Raw genomic sequence first — 15,566 nt, 5'->3', positions numbered from 1 at the left:
CAGAGGCTCCCACTCTCCTGAAATGGAACCACACGATTTCAGCATCAGGAGACAGAAGGGTAGAGTGGTTAAAAACATGGGCTCTCCCAATTCCTGGATGCACGATCCTGAGCAGGCTAGCAGCCTCTCACAGCCTCCATGTCCCTCTTTGTACATGGAGAGCAAATAAAACAGTCCTCAAAGGGTCACTGTAAAGATGAAATGAAATAAAGCATGTAAACTGATTAGCATGTGGCCTGGCACAAAGGAGGGCTTAGAACATGGTGGCAAGTATTAGTACCGGAGCCTTAGAACCATGGACTCAGGTTCATAAAATGCTCAGGTTAGAAGGGAGCAGAGGGAACACCGAACCCAACTTTCTTCCTGTTTTTGAGATGAGACCAGAGAGGAGAGGGACTTGACTGAGCTCACAGAGGGTGAGAAGCCCCTGTCTGTGCCCATTCATCTATCAGTGAGAAAGGGAGACAAACAAAGGGAGACAAACAAAGGCATTTTCTGCTTCAAAGTGATTTCCTGTCTAGGGACTGAACATTTCTTGGATATCCAGAGAGACTTATGAATCCAAAGGTCTGCCCAGAAACAGGTGACGAGGGCCCTGGGCAGCCAATGGACATGTGCCGGCCTTTCTACCTGCTTGGGGAGCTTCCCCTCCCCATCCTGCCTGTCAAAGTCTGCTTTGCCCAAGTCAGGGTATTTCCAGCTTTGTGGGTTTCATTTCCACTTCTACTAGGTGGGCGGAGTGGCCTTCTGTGGACGAATCAGATTCCCCCTCAGCCCCAACTTCAAAAGTGAGCCAAGGAGTCAGGTCTCAGACACGCAGGCAGCAGCAGCAGCGGCAGCAGCAGCAGGCGTGGGGAAGACCAGAGGCCAGAACCATGGAAGACCAGCGAGACCTCATCTCCAACCATGAGCAACTGCCCATGCTGGGCCAGCGCTCCGGGGCCCCGGAGAGGTATGTGTAAGCTGCGGGAGACAGCACACCAATCCTGGGCCGCACAGACGTGCACAGGTGCTGGGGAAGGAGTCACCAGAGGCATGGAGTCAGGCTCTGACTTTAACACTGGGTGACTTTGAGCAAGTCTCTGGCCTGCCCTGGGCTTCGGTTCTCCTTCCTATAGAATAAGGGAGCTTCGCTAGGGCAGGGGTTTTAACTTTGTTCCCACCATGCGCTTCCCTGCTCAAAATCAGAGGAGAGCTCTGGATGGTCCCTAGAGTTTCATACAGTATCAGGGGCTTCATGGATCACCCCCACCTAAAGCTGAGCCGTGAACCCTAGGTTAGAAATATTGGACCAGATTTTGAAAATGTTATGGAGCCTAGATGGAGAAATAGTGTTTCTAAAAAAGAATGGAAGAGCAGCTCACCACAGAGGAATTCTTTCCTAACAACCATGGATGGGTATAGTACATGTTTGTATGACGGGAATTAGAGTTGCAGGTGTAGATGGAGATATCGGCCATCACAGGAGGGAGTGAGAGGTGTTGGAAGGGGGGTCAAAAAAGGTCAAGGAGGGGCTCTGGTCCATTACTAGAAGGGGCTGAGTGCTGATGTGCGTCACGTCTGCCTGGGCCCCTCTCCTTTGCAGTCAGGGGCCGGCACGGACATCCAGAGGACCCTGAGCCCCTTCTCCCATCCCCTAGATGGCCTTACCTACATGCTTTCCTGAAAAAATGGGGGGGGGCTAGAATGCAATTACCCCAATGCCCCCCATACCCCTCAATCTCCAAAAAGTACTTTGTGAATTACTAGGACTTACAGCTAGATGTGATGTCAGCTGTTGCTAGGCAAAAGGGGTTTGAGAGTGACACTCAGAAATGTCACGGGGACCTGCCTTCTGGGGTACAGGTAACAAGATCCAGACCATTAGAGCAGCGGCCTGTGAAAACCCTGGGGAATCCCATGGCTAGGAGGGCCAGCGTTCTTGCACAGGTCTGTACTATCACTTGTGACTTGGATAAATCACTGCTTCTTTCTGGGTCTCAGTAATGTAATAACAATGACAACAGTCATGATAATGGTTTCCATTCACTGTGTACCTGTTACCAGTTCTCAACCACTGTTAGTAATTACTGTGATTAGTTATGTGCTGGGTACGTAACTAAATGCTAAACTCAATTCTAATTCTCACAGTAACCCTGAGTTAGATACTTTCATTATCCCCAGTTTTACATAAGAGAAAATTGAGGCTCCTTTTGGTGACTTACCTAAGTTATAGCCAGTAAATACTGGAACTAGAATTTGAACCCAGGACTACTCTGGTTTCAAAGTTTGACCTGACTACCATCTGGCCCCCTTCTAAAAGTACAATTTGCAGGGAAAAGAGGTGGGACCCCTTTGAGCTCAGACCCAGTTGCTGACCCAGTGTGGGCTCAGGGTGCCCCCTCATCAAACCTTTGTCTGGTTTTCCTTTTAGTTGAGTTATTGCTTTTAAAACTGGCACGGCCCAGTGTGCTCAGGCCATTCCAGACCTGAGCCAGTTTCAGACCCTTTCGTGAACACTTCTGCCTGGCAACATTTGCATCATCATTCCTGCTAGTTTTGGTTGGCTCTTGACTTTGACTAATTACCTTTTTTTTTTTTTAATTGAAAGAGGCAGTGGAAAGGAGGAAATGAAGAGAGGGGTGACGAGTTGGCTTTCATCCAGAACCCAGGGGGCAGACATTTAAGATATATAAAGAGGAAGGAAACCAGATGTTCAAGTTAACTCCCTTGGGAATAGTCAGTATTATTTGTGGAGTGCTAACTATATGTTAGTAATGGAGGTGAGAACTTGACCTTCATGATCTTATTTAATATAACAACCTGTCGACTAGATGTTCTTACCTCAGTTTACTCAGAGAGGTTGACTTGTCCCTGGTCCCTGAGCTAAGGGAGCAACAGAGCAGCTCTAATCTATGTGGTCTTAACTTTAATACGGTGTCGTGTAGGGTGTCCTGCACGGGGCGGCCTGCGGGGTCTCAGCTCCCACTCCCCACATAGGAACACAGGACACGGTGAGGACAAAAGGAACACCCACGGAGCCATGGGTAGGGGAGTCATACCACTATACTCTCGCTGGCGGCTGGGTTGGAGACTCAGGAAGCAGGAGCCACACTGTTCTCAACCCTCACTGCGCCACTTGCAGGCTCAGCCACCATCTTCTTGCTAGCACCCATTTTTCTGCTAGCCTAGCCACGGCAGTTATATTAGTGACCAATGGCTCACTGGTTACAGCTGATGGCCAACTAGCCACAGCTGATGGCCATGCAATCACAGTTGATGGCCATTTACTACCTGAGCCAGCAGGTTTCTATGTGAGGCCGAGAGCCTGGAAACTGCTTTCTGGGGCTCTGTCCCCACATATGGGTGTCTGGATTCCTAGGCCTTATGAGAAACTGAGGTTCTGAGAAGGGAAGGGCTTCCCCAAGTTCACATGGTGAGAGGCAGAGCTGGGACTAGACTGAGTGTGGGCTTGCCGAAGGAGTGAGCATGTAGCTAGTGAGCTGGAGACCTTGAACCCAGGCAAGACCCAGGCTTGGGTGGCCTTTTCACTACCTTTGGAGGCCAGGCCACCCCTGTTCCTGGGAAAGGCCAAGAAAGGGGATTTGTTTTCCCTTCCTGTATGCTTTCCTTCTTTTCCCCACACAGGGTTTTTGCTTTCCAGAATAACAATCCCTTCGACTGGACCTTGGCCCAGAAACAGAGGGCTTGCAAGCAGGAAGCCAATGAGAATGAGCTGTGTCTGTGATGCCATGAGTTACTAGGCAAAAGGGTCTCCTGGAGCTTCCTAAACCTCCTTGCTGGTTGCCAGAGTAAACAGGGTGCAGTCTCAGCCTGACAGTTTCCAGTGGGGTCCTGGTAGTCCCACCCCTGGGTGGAGATGGGAGAAAACAGATCAGGAACTCTCAGGGTCCTGGAGCAAGATCCTTACATCCCCCATACCGTAACTTAAGCATGTGCCCCCCAAACTGCATCCAAGGCCAACAGCTGCTAAGGCTCCCTGAGGTCTGTCTGGCCATCGCTCCTTGTGCAGCCATTCTGTCCAGAGAGTGTGAGAGATTCTTCCAGGTCACACAGGCTCAGGCCCCATACTCCTGCAGAAATCCCTCCTGAGTGGATATTACCATTCAAAATTCTTCTGTGCCATTAGCTCTTACTTCAAAGAAGAAAACTACCAAATCCTAGAATTGCTGAGGTGAGAGGTTCCCATGTGACAGGCCCAGAGAGTGGCAGAGACTTGCTCAAAGACACACAGAGTCTGGGGCAGAGAATGTGCCCCCCGTGGTGGGTGATGCCTGGCTCTGCTGCAGCCTGGCATTGTCTGATGCCTCGAACCTACTCCTAAAATGTCAAGGCCTCACTTCTCTTTTTCAGGTGGGCTGCAAGCTCTGCTGTCCAGGTCCCACTTCCCTTTTCTCTGATTTCACTGCAGGGGTTGGGCGGCTAGGAGGGTGAAAAGCTGCTTCCCCTTGAGGGCAGCCCTGGCAGAGGGAACCTGGAGAGACCCTCCACGTCAACCCCTCACTGCATAGGTGGGAATGAGGCTCTTCCCCACTCAGCCTGGGCCCAGCGGCAGCTCCAAGATTTCAACTGTAGGGCCAGCAATGGTTGGAATGGGAGGGGCCGGGAGAATGTCTTTAAGCTGCATGTCCATAGGCACTTGTTTGTGCCTAAAGTGTGTGTTAGGGGTAGCTGAGGGAGTGGGTGGGCTGATGGAAATGGGGGACACATTCCCTCACTCGCAGCCAGTCCTAAGGGCAGCCACCTCCATGAACTCTCCTTTGACGTATCCCCCCCTCTCTCCAACAGCAAGTGCAGCCGTGGAGCCCTGTACACAGGCTTCTCTGTCCTGGTAGCTCTGCTCCTGGCTGGCCAGGCCACCACTGCCTACTTCCTGTATCAGCAGCAGGGCCGGCTGGACAAGCTGACAGTCACCTCACAGAACCTGCAGCTGGAGAACCTGCGCATGAAGCTTCCCAAGTGTGCGTGCTCCATCTCTGTTGTGACAACCCCCACCATCCCTCACCTCAGAGACCCCATTCCTGCACCTAGCTGGGCCCACTGTCCTCTCCCTCTGGTCTGGAATTCCAGCCCCTCCTCATCGGGGTCTGAGGTCTTGGTCCCTGGATATGAGTACCCTCGTCCCTGGGCACTGGGGCCACACTCATGCTGTGTCTCCTGACCCTCTAGCTGCCAAGCCTTTGAGCAAGATGCGGATGGCCACTCCCATGCTGATGCGGGCGCTGCCCATGGACGGCCTGCTCGAGGGGGTAAGGAAACCCCAGGGCGGTGGAAGGGAAAGTGTCATCTAACCCGGATGGAGGGCAAGTGCCAAAGGACAGGAGAACAGCTGACTGAGGAAAAGCCCAGTGTGGAAGGGGTCCTGACTCCTGGGGGAGGCCAGGGCCCACCAGGGCTGGTGGAGGAAAGATCCCCTTGGGGTTGTTCCTGGGAGGGGGGCCCAGCCCTCCACAGTTTACACGGAGCTTCTCGTGTCCCATAGCATCTCACAGTCCCCACCCATTCTCAAAGCCTTCACCATGTATGGATAATGTCGCAGTTCACAAAACTATCTGCTGTCCACAAAGGCCCAGGGGGCTGTGTGCGCAGATTTGACCAATAGGGACATTGAAGCAGGTAGGTAAATGACTTGCTTGAGCTCTCACATTTGGAGGTGGCAGAAATGGTGCTGCTCACATCTGGGACCCCAGGCCCTTACCCAGGCCCCAGCTGCTGCCTGTGCCCGGGCCCCTCCTCTGGGGGCCAGCACTGGTAACCCCCAATCCTTCCTTGTACAGCCCATGCAGAACGCCACCAAGTACGGCAACTCGACAGAGGACCACGTGATGCACCTGCTCCAGGTGAGTGCACCGTGCAGGCCCGTGCAGGCCCCCGGCAAGGCCGCGCTCCCAGGCCTGCACGGGCCTGCTCACAGGACACATCCAGCAGGGGCTCACCAGATGAGCGAAGGAACACGAGTGGCCCTTAAACATACTGTATTCCACGTCCCACCACTCCCTGGTTTTGTGTGAGATGGAGAAACCAAGGCCCAAAGCCTGGCAGTGTCTTGCTCAAGATGCCCGTTTTTTCCATCCCAAGTTTTTACTGCATGTCTTCTCTGTGCCAGGAGCTGTGCGAGGCTCTAGGCCCGCAACAGGGAGCAATCAGACCCAGCTCCCAATCCCATGGGGATCCCAGGTTAGCATGGGAAATAGAAAAGTGAACAGGTGAGGAGGGATATGCAGGTGGCTTTGTGAGGAGACTCAGGACCCAACCTAGCTGGGGGTGGGGTCCAGGAAGTCTGCCTGGAGGAAGTGAAACCTGAAAGATAAGTAGGCATCTGCAAGGAGTAGAAGAAAGACTGGGGGTTATTAGTATAACTGGGCCTGGAACCTGGGTCTCCCACCTTCCAGCCCTGGGGTCTTAGAGCTGTGCAGCAGCTAGACTGTCCTTACCGCCTCATTTCCCCCCAGCTCCATCATGGCTAAGGTCCAGGGTCCAAGCTTGGTGCAGCTTGGGTCCACCCCTCAGAATGAAGACCAGGGGAACATAGGCTACACACTGCATCTCACCGGCCAGGGAGCTCTTTAACCTTCCTTCCTGCCCTGCTATCCTGCAGAGGGCTGACCCCCTGAAGGTGTACCCGCAGCTGAAGGGGAGCTTCCCAGAGAACCTGAAACACCTTAAGAACACCATGGAGGGCCTGGAGTGGAAGGTCAGTAGGTCTCCCTGCACTGGTGCCTTCTTCTCCTGCTTACTAGGGCAGGGCTGGGAAGACGGGGGTGAGGCCTGGGCTAGGGGAGCCATTCTCAGAAAGCTAGAGGCTTCCCAGAACTTACAAAGCCACACACACGGGAAAGTGCTTGGAGTTGAGGAACTACCTCAACCAAACCCTGTGGGTCTCTGAAGGGGAACCAGGATGCAGCTGGATTCCGGGGTGTAGGGGCCTGCCTGGCCCTCCATATCTCTGACCTCTGGGGCAAAGCCAGGCAGGGTTGGAGGGAGCTGTTGAGCCTGACCCCCTGCCTCTGTCCCCATTAGGTCTTTGAGAACTGGATGCATCAGTGGCTCTTGTTTGAAATGAGCAAGAACTCACTGGAGGAGAAGCCCACTGAGGCTCCACCAAAAGGTACAGGAAGCTGGGAGCCTTGGGGTGCTAGGGCTTCTGGGAGCTCCCTCAGGGCTGTCCTGGAGCTACGGAGGTTAGAGCTTAGAGCACTCCCTGATTGAAGTACTGGCCTCTCCAAGCCTCTCTCAACTCTCTCCTGTCTGTCCTGCCTGTCCCTTCTGGACTTGGCTGCCCCCAGCCCCCATTCTATCTGAGGGCCTGCAGGGGACAGAGGCCTCCCTTCAGAAGTGACCTCGCTTGTGGAGGATGGTACTGCACAAGTGGGCCTGGAGCAGAAACGACTGGAAACATACCAGCAGTCATCACAGTGGCCTTTCCCACCCTCCAGAGACCTCCCTGAGGTCGCGCTTACAGGGGCCAGACAAGAGGCCCTTGGGGTTTTTCCATCTCGTGGATAATGTGTGCCAGGATTTTCAGCCCTAAAGCCTTTGAATGCCGTGTTTTAATCCTGGTGATACTCTGCCGTGCAACTTCGGGCATCTCTTCCCTCTGGGCTTCAGTTTCAGAAGTGGAAGATCAATGGTCCACCCTGTGAAGCCTCCGAGTTTTCCATCAGATTCATAGAAGGCACCTTAAAGATGTTATCTTGACCAACTCCCAGCTGTTTGAATCCCCTCTACAACATCCACAAACAAACCCCATTTCTGCTTGTACACCCCCAGTAACAGAAGCTCAGACTTACCAAGGTGTTCATTGTTTTTCCTTAGAAATCAGAATCACAAATGCAATTCCAAACTTTAAAAGGCATTGAGTGTGAAAAGAGATCAAGTTCTGGGATGAATGCGCCACAGCCATTCACTTCCTCTTTGCGATCTTGGACCTTGTTGGCCCAGGCCTCAGTTTCCCCATCTGTGCAATGGGTAGAGTGAGCACAGTCGCTTGGGCAGAAGGCATTAGGCCCACAGCAGTGGTATGTGGATCTCTGGTTCTGCTGAGACCCTGGCCCAGAGCCTGCTCACTCACTGTCTTCACCATGCCTGTCGCTTCAGTATTGCCCAAGTGTCTGGAAGAGGTCAGCCACATCCCCGCCGTCCACCCGGGCATGTTCAAGCCCAAGTGCGACGAGAACGGCAACTATATGCCGCTCCAGTGCTATGGGAGCATCGGCTACTGCTGGTGCGTCTTCCCCAACGGCACCGAGGTCCCCCACACCAGAAGCCGCGAGCGCCGTAACTGCAGTGGTAAGCAGTGGCCACTGTGCCAAGGACTGTCAAAGAAGCAGGAAGGACCAGGAAGGCTGAGGGGCAAGTGGTCCCTCCTGGCACACATGTGGCCAGGACACTCGAGGTGGTCGCTCCAGGGGGGAGGGGCAGCCAATCAGCCATGCGTCTGCCTGTTTGTCCACCCACCTATCTGTGCATTCCTCACGTTTGTCCCTCTATCATTTCTTTCCTTAAGTCCACTCATCTTGCTCATTTGTCCTTTAATCCTTTTGTGATTCTTACTCATCCATGCACTATTCACTTACGCATCCAGAAGCCCTACAGACCCACTCATTGCATTTCATCATCCCTTCCTGGCCTTTCTCTCAATCCCCCCCCACTTCACTGCTGCCACGCAGCAAGCATCCTTCCACTCAGAGCCTGCTCTCCCAGGCCAGGCCTGAGGCCAGGTGGGGAAGAACTAGCCCCTTACCAGTGGGGGTGCTAGCTGGCCTGCAAATCACAAATGGCCTTGCTGCTCCTCTGCAGAGCCCCTGGACATGGAGGACCTGTCATCCGGGCTGGGCGTGACCAAGCAGGATCTGGGCCCAGGTGAGGGTCCCTGAGGGGGCAGCCAGTGCCCAGCTGGGCCACCTCCCTCATGTGTGGATGCCTGGCATGGCATGACCCTGGTCTGTTCTGCAACTGCCCTGAGACATTTCAGAAATGAGGAGCAGGGTTGTGGGTGGCTCTGATGTCAGTATTTGTACCCAAACAGGAAGCAGTGGAGGGAGAGTCCTCGACTACTGAGGCCCCAGAATGCTGGGGAGGGGCAGGGACCACAGGTGACCCCAACCCTAACCTGCTGCTTCTCTCTCTGTAGTCATGTGAGAACAACAATCGAAGACACCAGCACACAGCCAGCCCTGCATGACCAGTTTCCTTGCTCCCGTCCCCCAACCCTCGCCCCATATTCCACCCGCCCCCGCTGTCTCCCACCCTGCACCTCATTCCATGAGATTGGCGCCGGCTCTCCATCCTCCTTGGACAGGACAAATCACATGACAACAGCACAGATTAACAGTGCAGGAGGGATGTGCTGCCCAGCCCTCCATCCAGCAGCAGGGACGCGAGGCCCAAGGAGGTGGACCAGGAGCTAGACCGGCCATTTCCAACAGCACAGAGGCCTCCAACATGGAGCTCCAAGATCTAGACCGATGGACGAGGAGGACCGGTGCAGGGAGAAGGGATGATACTCCCCCAAGCCCCAGGCCCAACCCCGTGGCTGTCCCTCCCTCTGGCTTTAGCCCTGGCTTTCGAGCCTGTGTAACTGGGGGCACGAGTCACTCTTACCTCTCCCCAGCATCACTCCCCAGGAAGAACCATCCTCTCCACCCATAACCCCTCCTCAATCTCTGCCAACCCCAGTGCCCTCTGCACAGCAAGCTTGTCATCAGCCCTCAGGGCTGTGGCTCCTGTGAGAATAAAAGGTAGTAAGTAGAACACTTCCGGCTCCTGGCTGTTCTGTTGGGATCTGGTTCGTTTACCCCAAGGAGGTGACCGAAGGCCTTGAATCCAATGGTCTGGGCGGGAGGACTCAGCCTGGGGAGCCCCCACACACACGCCTGTGGGGCCAGGCAGGGAAGACACAGACATGCTTGGTTGCCATGTTTAACACAGGAATGAGCTGCTGCCAAAAGGAAGCTCCTGCCCCAAAGATCTTAAGCACCATCTCCTCTTGGTCCCGCTCCCACTGTCCCGTACCCCCATTTCAATGCTATAGGAAGGACGAGCATGATGACAGATGACAAGAGGACCCCAGCCCGGTTTTGCCAGGGGGGAGCAGAGGCCCTTGTTGCCAGATTTCTTTTCAAGAGGAGCCCCAAATCAGGGCATTCAGTGAAAACTCCATTTCAACGAAACCCTCCTGGACACTACTCTGTGCCGTTCCTGGACCAGCTCACGTATGGGGACAGAGGCTCTGAGGGCCTTGCCCAAGGGCCCTGGGTTAAGGGTCCAGCCGGATACCAGCCTGGGTCTCTAAGACCTCCCCAGCTCAGTGCTCTCTTCCTACACGGCCGCTCACGGTCTCTAGCAAAAGGCTAAACACCTTGGAGAACCATCTCCGCGACCTCAGGTGCCCCACACTGCTTTGGGCCCAGGGAAGTGGGCCTCTGCATTGCCGGCCATCACCAAATCCTGTGGATGTCACCGTGACATATATTTCACATTCATTCACTTCTTGCCGTCATCATTACGGCACCTTTATTACCTGGACACAAGGGTAACTCAGTCCTAACTGGTTTTCCTGCTCCTACCACAGCTATTCTAGACCACGTACCTCAAAAGAGCCTTACCCCAGCTCAAGTCCTAACGTCAAACTTCAGAAGATGGCTTGGAAGGGCCCCTCTTCCATTTCTTACCTCTGGGTATTTGCCTAGCCTACCCCAGCACGTGGAAACCCACCATGACCGTGCTTCAGCTTTCCCTTAGCTAAGATGCCACCTCCTCCAGGAAGCCTGCCTTCCTTACCCCAATTCAGCACCAGACACTTGACTGAGGAAAAATGTTCTGTTCCACTCACCACAGCACCCCAGAGCCTTCATACACAGTCAAGAACAAATTCTGAGCGATGGTTTGTTCACCTCCAAGTGTCAGCCAGACTCTCCCTTCCAAGAATAAGTCAATTGCAAAACATCTGCCCCAGGTGCATCAGGAACTTGCACCTTTCCTTCTTCAAGTCTTTTTATTTTAAGTTCTTACCAAAAAACAACAACAACAACAAAACACAAAATGGGGAAAAACTGACAAAAGGGGGACAAAATGTCTGTGTCGGTCAGGGACCAGGGACATGGAAGGAGCGGCAAGGCTGGGCCTTCCTCAGTCTGCAGGGCAAAGAGGTGGAAAGTCCTGAGGCTTCTGAGCATGTTAGGTCTGAGAAGAGAGGGGCAGGTGACTTAAAAAAATATATATATATACTGTACACATCTATATGAAGCATCCTGTGTTAAGGACAGACGTGGGCGCGGGATCAGTGAGTGGACTTCCTTCTCTTCCTTGGCAGGGCTCACGGGCTCGGCCAGCACGAACACTGCCATCTTCTGGGAAGGGAGGGGAAGTTAAAATTCAATTCCAACTCATGGTGGGCAGAGGGCAGAGGCATGGGGCTGGGCACCACCTGCCTAAAGAAATCCCTGGGGGAAGGACACACATCTAGACGGAAGATTTCCCCACCTTTTTCTCCATCAAGGAGAATCAAATCAAACCAAATCAAAACGTGGCATCTCGACACAGGTCGGGACACACTTTAGTGCGGGCCACGTCCCGGGAAGTGGGCTGAGTGCTTTAGTGCCTAATTTCATTCCTTGCCACCAGCCCTGGCAGGCTCTGTATGGCCCCCGTTTACAGCAGGATGGTGGCTGCTGGGCATGCCCAACAGGTGGGGCACTTAACCCCTTCCCCATCACCCAGGAAGCACAGGTCCATCGGAATAGCTGGTCTTGAGCAATCCATCTCCTTTCCCTTAGCAATTGCCCTCAAGTTACAAATCATAAGGAAAAGGAACTGGACAGTGACAAAGGAAAGACCAAGCTCAAGCCTCCTCCTCGTCGACCCCAGTGCCCACCTAAGGCAAGCAGTGCCTGCAGCCAGAGAACACTCAGTGCCAGCCATTCATGGCTGTTCTGTAGCTCCAGCTCCTGGCATCACTCCACTGACCCTGACGAACAGAACCTCACCCTCCAGCCCCCCTTCCCCTTGGTGCCCACCTACCAGGTTCTGTCTGGCCCCCTGAGACCACACAGCAATGCTGGAGCTGCCCTCCCGCCCTCACCAGGGAGCGGATGGTCAGAAGGGGCCCTGGACCAGGAAGCCTACCTGCTGCCATGTGCCCCTCAGACGGTCTGTTCTGCTGTCTTTTTCTGTAAGGAGACAGGTGGGAGACTCTTGTACTCATGCCGCGGCCACCAGGAGGGGACGTGACAGTTCCCTCCTGAGGATTCAGGGCTCTCAGAACAGGTACTGGATATACACAAGGGCAAGGACAGTGCCCCGCGTGCCTTTGAGGGCGGAGTCCAGGCCTTTGCAGCAACAGACGGTCAGTTTTTCTGAACACAGCTGAGGCGCTGCTGGCCAGTGAGAGCTTCGTCTGTATAGGGTACCGACCCCCAACCCCCTTCCTTCAGGTGAACGGCCTTTATCACCCATGTAGCCGATGAGTATGAGTGTTTCTGTGGAGGGGACCCCTGGCAGCTGGTGCACACATCCAGGGAATGTTTCCTCTCTCACCTGAAACCTACAATAGCCTCCCTGTCCTTCCTGCTCCCTAGGGGTCTCCTTCCTCCACCCCCCCCCGCCCCCAAACAACATCCTTCTCTCTCACAGACAAGACAGGGTGTCACTTCCATGGCTTCCACATGCACAGACCTTGTCCTTCCACGGGGTGGCTCTTCTCTAGTGTCACAACTCACAAGCACCCCACCCGACCCAGACCCTGAGAATGGGGGCAGGGACCTGGTCTGGCTTCCATCCCATCCCGACATGCACAGGATGGGCTGATCACATCCACCCAGGGCACTGGCTTTGGGTCCCTTTTCTAACCTGAAACCCCTCAGGAACTCCCTCTACCTTTTTCTTCTTTTTCTTCTGGAACTGTGAGTCAGGCTCTTTGGTTGAGGCCTTTTTGGCTTTCTTCTTCTTTTCCTTTTTGTCCTTGTCTTTTTTCCCTGAGGGAAGAGAATAAACTTCCTAAACAACAGATGTTAATCTTAAGTATTGGGGTCAGCGTCTCCAGGAACCCTAGAATTCACTCGATTTGGGTCCCCCAGCTCTCTCCACACGCCGGGGAGCCATGAAAACACAGGCTTTTGTGCCCACTTACTTGCCGGAGAGCTCTCAGGGTCGGCCAGCCTCATGCTTTCCGCCCAACCCATGGATCCTCTGGATTACTACTATTTTCTTTAACTCACTTTAAACAACTACATATTTATTTAAAAGACACTTTCTGCCTGTAAAATGGGAATGAACTATCCCCTCTTACACAGGGTTAAATGAGGTCCCATCACACAGAGTCTAGCAGAGCTAACCATAAGGGGCAGCTTTACCTCTGAAAGGAAACTGCTGTCTGGGAACATGGACCCCCGAGAAGCCTGAAGCTGAAAGTACACGTGACCGCAGGCAGCTCCCAGTGAGCTCAGGGGGGAGGAGGCCACACCCTGGAGCCCCGGGTCTAGTTCTGGCTTTGCCACTACCTGTCTCCATGACCCTGGAAACAGCATGTCTCATCCGTTCCCTTCTGTGTTGGCTGAGGGTCTGTCCCACCATGTGGTGACTGACAGCCCTGAGCGCAGGCCCAGGGAAGCACGCTCCAGGATGGCACTTACTCTTGTCAGGTTTTTTTTTCTCCTTCTTGCTCTTTGAGTTGGCTTGGTCTCCACCCTCAACCTTCACCATTTCTGGCTCCCCTTCTGGCTTCTCCTTGACCCTGTGGGAGCCAGGAGATTCCCTCTCCTTCTTCTCCTTGCTGTCGCCACTTGCTGTGTTTCCCTTAGATTTGCCCTTGGTAGTCCTGGGGGCCTTTCCTGGGGAAACAGCACCCTCCCCACTGTCCCCGGCCACCGGCTGCTTCTTCTTCTTCTTGCTCTTAGGGGTCCTGCCAGCTGCCTGGTCTCCTGACAGCTTGCGCTTGTGGCCCAGCCGGCCCTTCTTGCTGCTCTCCTTGGCGGCATCCATGGCCTTCTTCCTTTCCTGTTCCAGCAGCTCCGTCAGGACCTTCACCACGGTGGCCTGCACCTGGGCTTCGCTCACGGGCCACTGCTCGCTCAGGAGGCGCTGGGTGATGTCACTCTGCAGTGCCAGGGTTGAGGCTGGGGGGCTCCCAGCCTCTTTACTGGGCTTCTGAGTTATGGTGCTAGCCTCTCTTCTGCCTAGAGAGAGAGATGTCTTGTGTCATGGATCTGAGAGATTGGGAAACAGACCTGTCACGGTACAAGAATCAAGGGGATCCAAGGACAGAATTGACCTTTAAAAGATGGTAGACTGGAAAAGCGAGGCCATGTGGTCACTCTACCCCCACCGGCTCTCCAAGATGACATCTTTCCACCACCTTCTAACTTAGAACACTTGTTTCCTCATACTAAAATCTCAAGTTCGGGTTGGGGATGGAAAATGGCTTCAGAATGTTAATGAAAGGTCAGACAGGAAGCAGATGGTACTGTCTAGTCAGGAGTCCAGAGCTGGGAGGCAGGAGACCTGGGTTCTAGGTCTACCACCAACGTGCTCTGTAACGTTGATCCTCCCATGGCCTGTTTCCCTGTTTGTAACATGAGGGCGTGAGATGCAGTGACGTTACACCATTCTACATTGTAGGTTTGTGATAAAAGTGAAGGCCATGTAGCCATGTAACTCACGCCCATCTACACACAATGGGCCCATGGCCCTTCCTGCCCAGGGGTCCAGGCGGCTTGCAGGTGGGTGGGGTGTATACACATGTGGGAGCTGACTAAACAGGTTTACTGCTGGCCAGAGCGACTTCTGGTGCAGCCTTTGTTTAGAATTTTTCACACCTCTGTTCTCCTTTGATAACTGTGCTTACTACACGTGTGAAGAAAACCTCCACAGCCCCCTTTAAAATGTCACCCTGGCACACCCGCCTCTCACAAAGAGAAGAAAACTGGGGAAGAAAGTGAGCAACGACTCTGCTGCTGACCCAGCACCAGGCAAGCTGTAGCTAAGAGCCCAAGACTCGGGGGTATGGGAAAATAGCACGTGTCTCAATACCACCCCCAACTTCCCAGGTAACTTGGCAGGTCTTGGCTCCATTCCGGGCCACACAGGCCAAGAGCTCGTCCACGCTGGGCTCTGAAAGGTGCTCGTCACTTGGCCCTGCTCCATGTCAGGAGGCTGGGGCTGTTCCCTGCAGTGTGCAGTGGGCCCTGGTGTGGGGCCTGAAGCAGCTCTGGCTCCAGAGGAGTGCTGGGCAGGGCAGGCTCAGCAATGGGGTCCCAGGACGGAAAGAGGCCCAATTCAGTCCTCTGGTGTTTCCTAGCAAGGGCAGGAATTGGCTGGAGGGGAAGCTAAGGAGACAGGTGGCCCTGGCAACTTCTTTCCCTGCAGCCCACTTCTTCTTCCTGTTTACAAACCCTCCAGAACACCAAGGCCGGGGACCCCTAAAGCTGACCCAGGTGTGCCTGGCTGATACCTGTCCCTTAGGACTGGCAGAGTCGGGGTGGCTGATGCCCCAGCCCGGGTGACCTGAGCATTCCCATCTGCCCTCCAAACAGCACGTGACAACTTTCTACGTGAGCCATGTCTGGACA

At 54.1% G+C, this 15,566-nt stretch overlaps 2 protein-coding genes across 25 annotated transcripts in view; one reads left to right on the top strand and one right to left on the bottom strand.

Annotated features, from left to right (window-relative positions):
- Window positions 1–709: 709 nt before the first annotated feature.
- CD74 (CD74 molecule) lies at window positions 710–9,755 on the top strand. 2 transcript variants are annotated; one of them, XM_019734412.3, is made up of 9 exons: window positions 710–952; window positions 4,789–4,961; window positions 5,170–5,249; window positions 5,778–5,840; window positions 6,599–6,694; window positions 7,021–7,108; window positions 8,098–8,289; window positions 8,800–8,862; window positions 9,134–9,755. In XM_019734412.3, the coding sequence occupies exons 1-9, from the start codon at window positions 876–878 to the stop codon at window positions 9,139–9,141; spliced, it is 840 nt and encodes a 279-aa protein (XP_019589971.1). In that variant the 5' UTR covers window positions 710–875; the 3' UTR covers window positions 9,142–9,755. The 2 variants fall into 2 exon arrangements, with proteins under 2 accessions (XP_019589971.1, XP_088654858.1); XM_088798732.1 differs by lacking the exon at window positions 8,098–8,289 and having other exon boundaries at window positions 714–952.
- Window positions 9,756–10,949: 1,194 nt separating this feature from the next.
- Window positions 10,950–15,566, bottom strand: part of TCOF1 (treacle ribosome biogenesis factor 1) — a 37,984-nt gene continuing 33,367 nt past the window's right edge. For 14 of the 23 annotated variants that reach the window (XM_088798707.1, XM_088798716.1, XM_088798710.1 and 11 more), the window contains 4 exons: window positions 13,632–14,174; window positions 12,850–12,974; window positions 12,127–12,170; window positions 11,216–11,351 (listed from right to left, as the gene is read on the bottom strand). In XM_088798707.1, coding sequence (XP_088654833.1) covers window positions 12,144–12,170; window positions 12,850–12,974; window positions 13,632–14,174 — 695 coding nt within the window. In that variant the 3' untranslated portion in view covers window positions 11,216–11,351; window positions 12,127–12,143. Of the gene's footprint in view, window positions 11,185–11,210; window positions 11,352–12,126; window positions 12,171–12,849; window positions 12,975–13,631; window positions 14,175–15,566 lie in introns of those variants that run through there. The other 9 variants (XM_088798712.1, XM_088798715.1, XM_088798721.1 and 6 more) reach the window with 5 other exon arrangements.

Source organism: Rhinolophus sinicus, chromosome 5, assembly GCF_057876585.1.
Source record: "Rhinolophus sinicus isolate RSI-liver-muscle chromosome 5, RSI-T2T, whole genome shotgun sequence".
Lineage (NCBI taxonomy): Eukaryota > Metazoa > Chordata > Mammalia > Chiroptera > Rhinolophidae > Rhinolophus > Rhinolophus sinicus.
This window is presented reverse-complemented; position numbering and strand designations above follow the sequence as displayed.

Coding starts and splice junctions, on each gene's coding strand:
- CD74 (XM_019734412.3), top strand. CDS start 876: ATGGAAGACCAGCGAGACCTCATCTCCAACCATGAGCAACTGCCCATG. Junction 5,841..6,598: donor ACGTGATGCACCTGCTCCAG/GTGAGTGCACCG, acceptor GCTATCCTGCAG/AGGGCTGACCCCCTGAAGGT. Junction 7,109..8,097: donor CACTGAGGCTCCACCAAAAG/GTACAGGAAGCT, acceptor CTGTCGCTTCAG/TATTGCCCAAGTGTCTGGAA.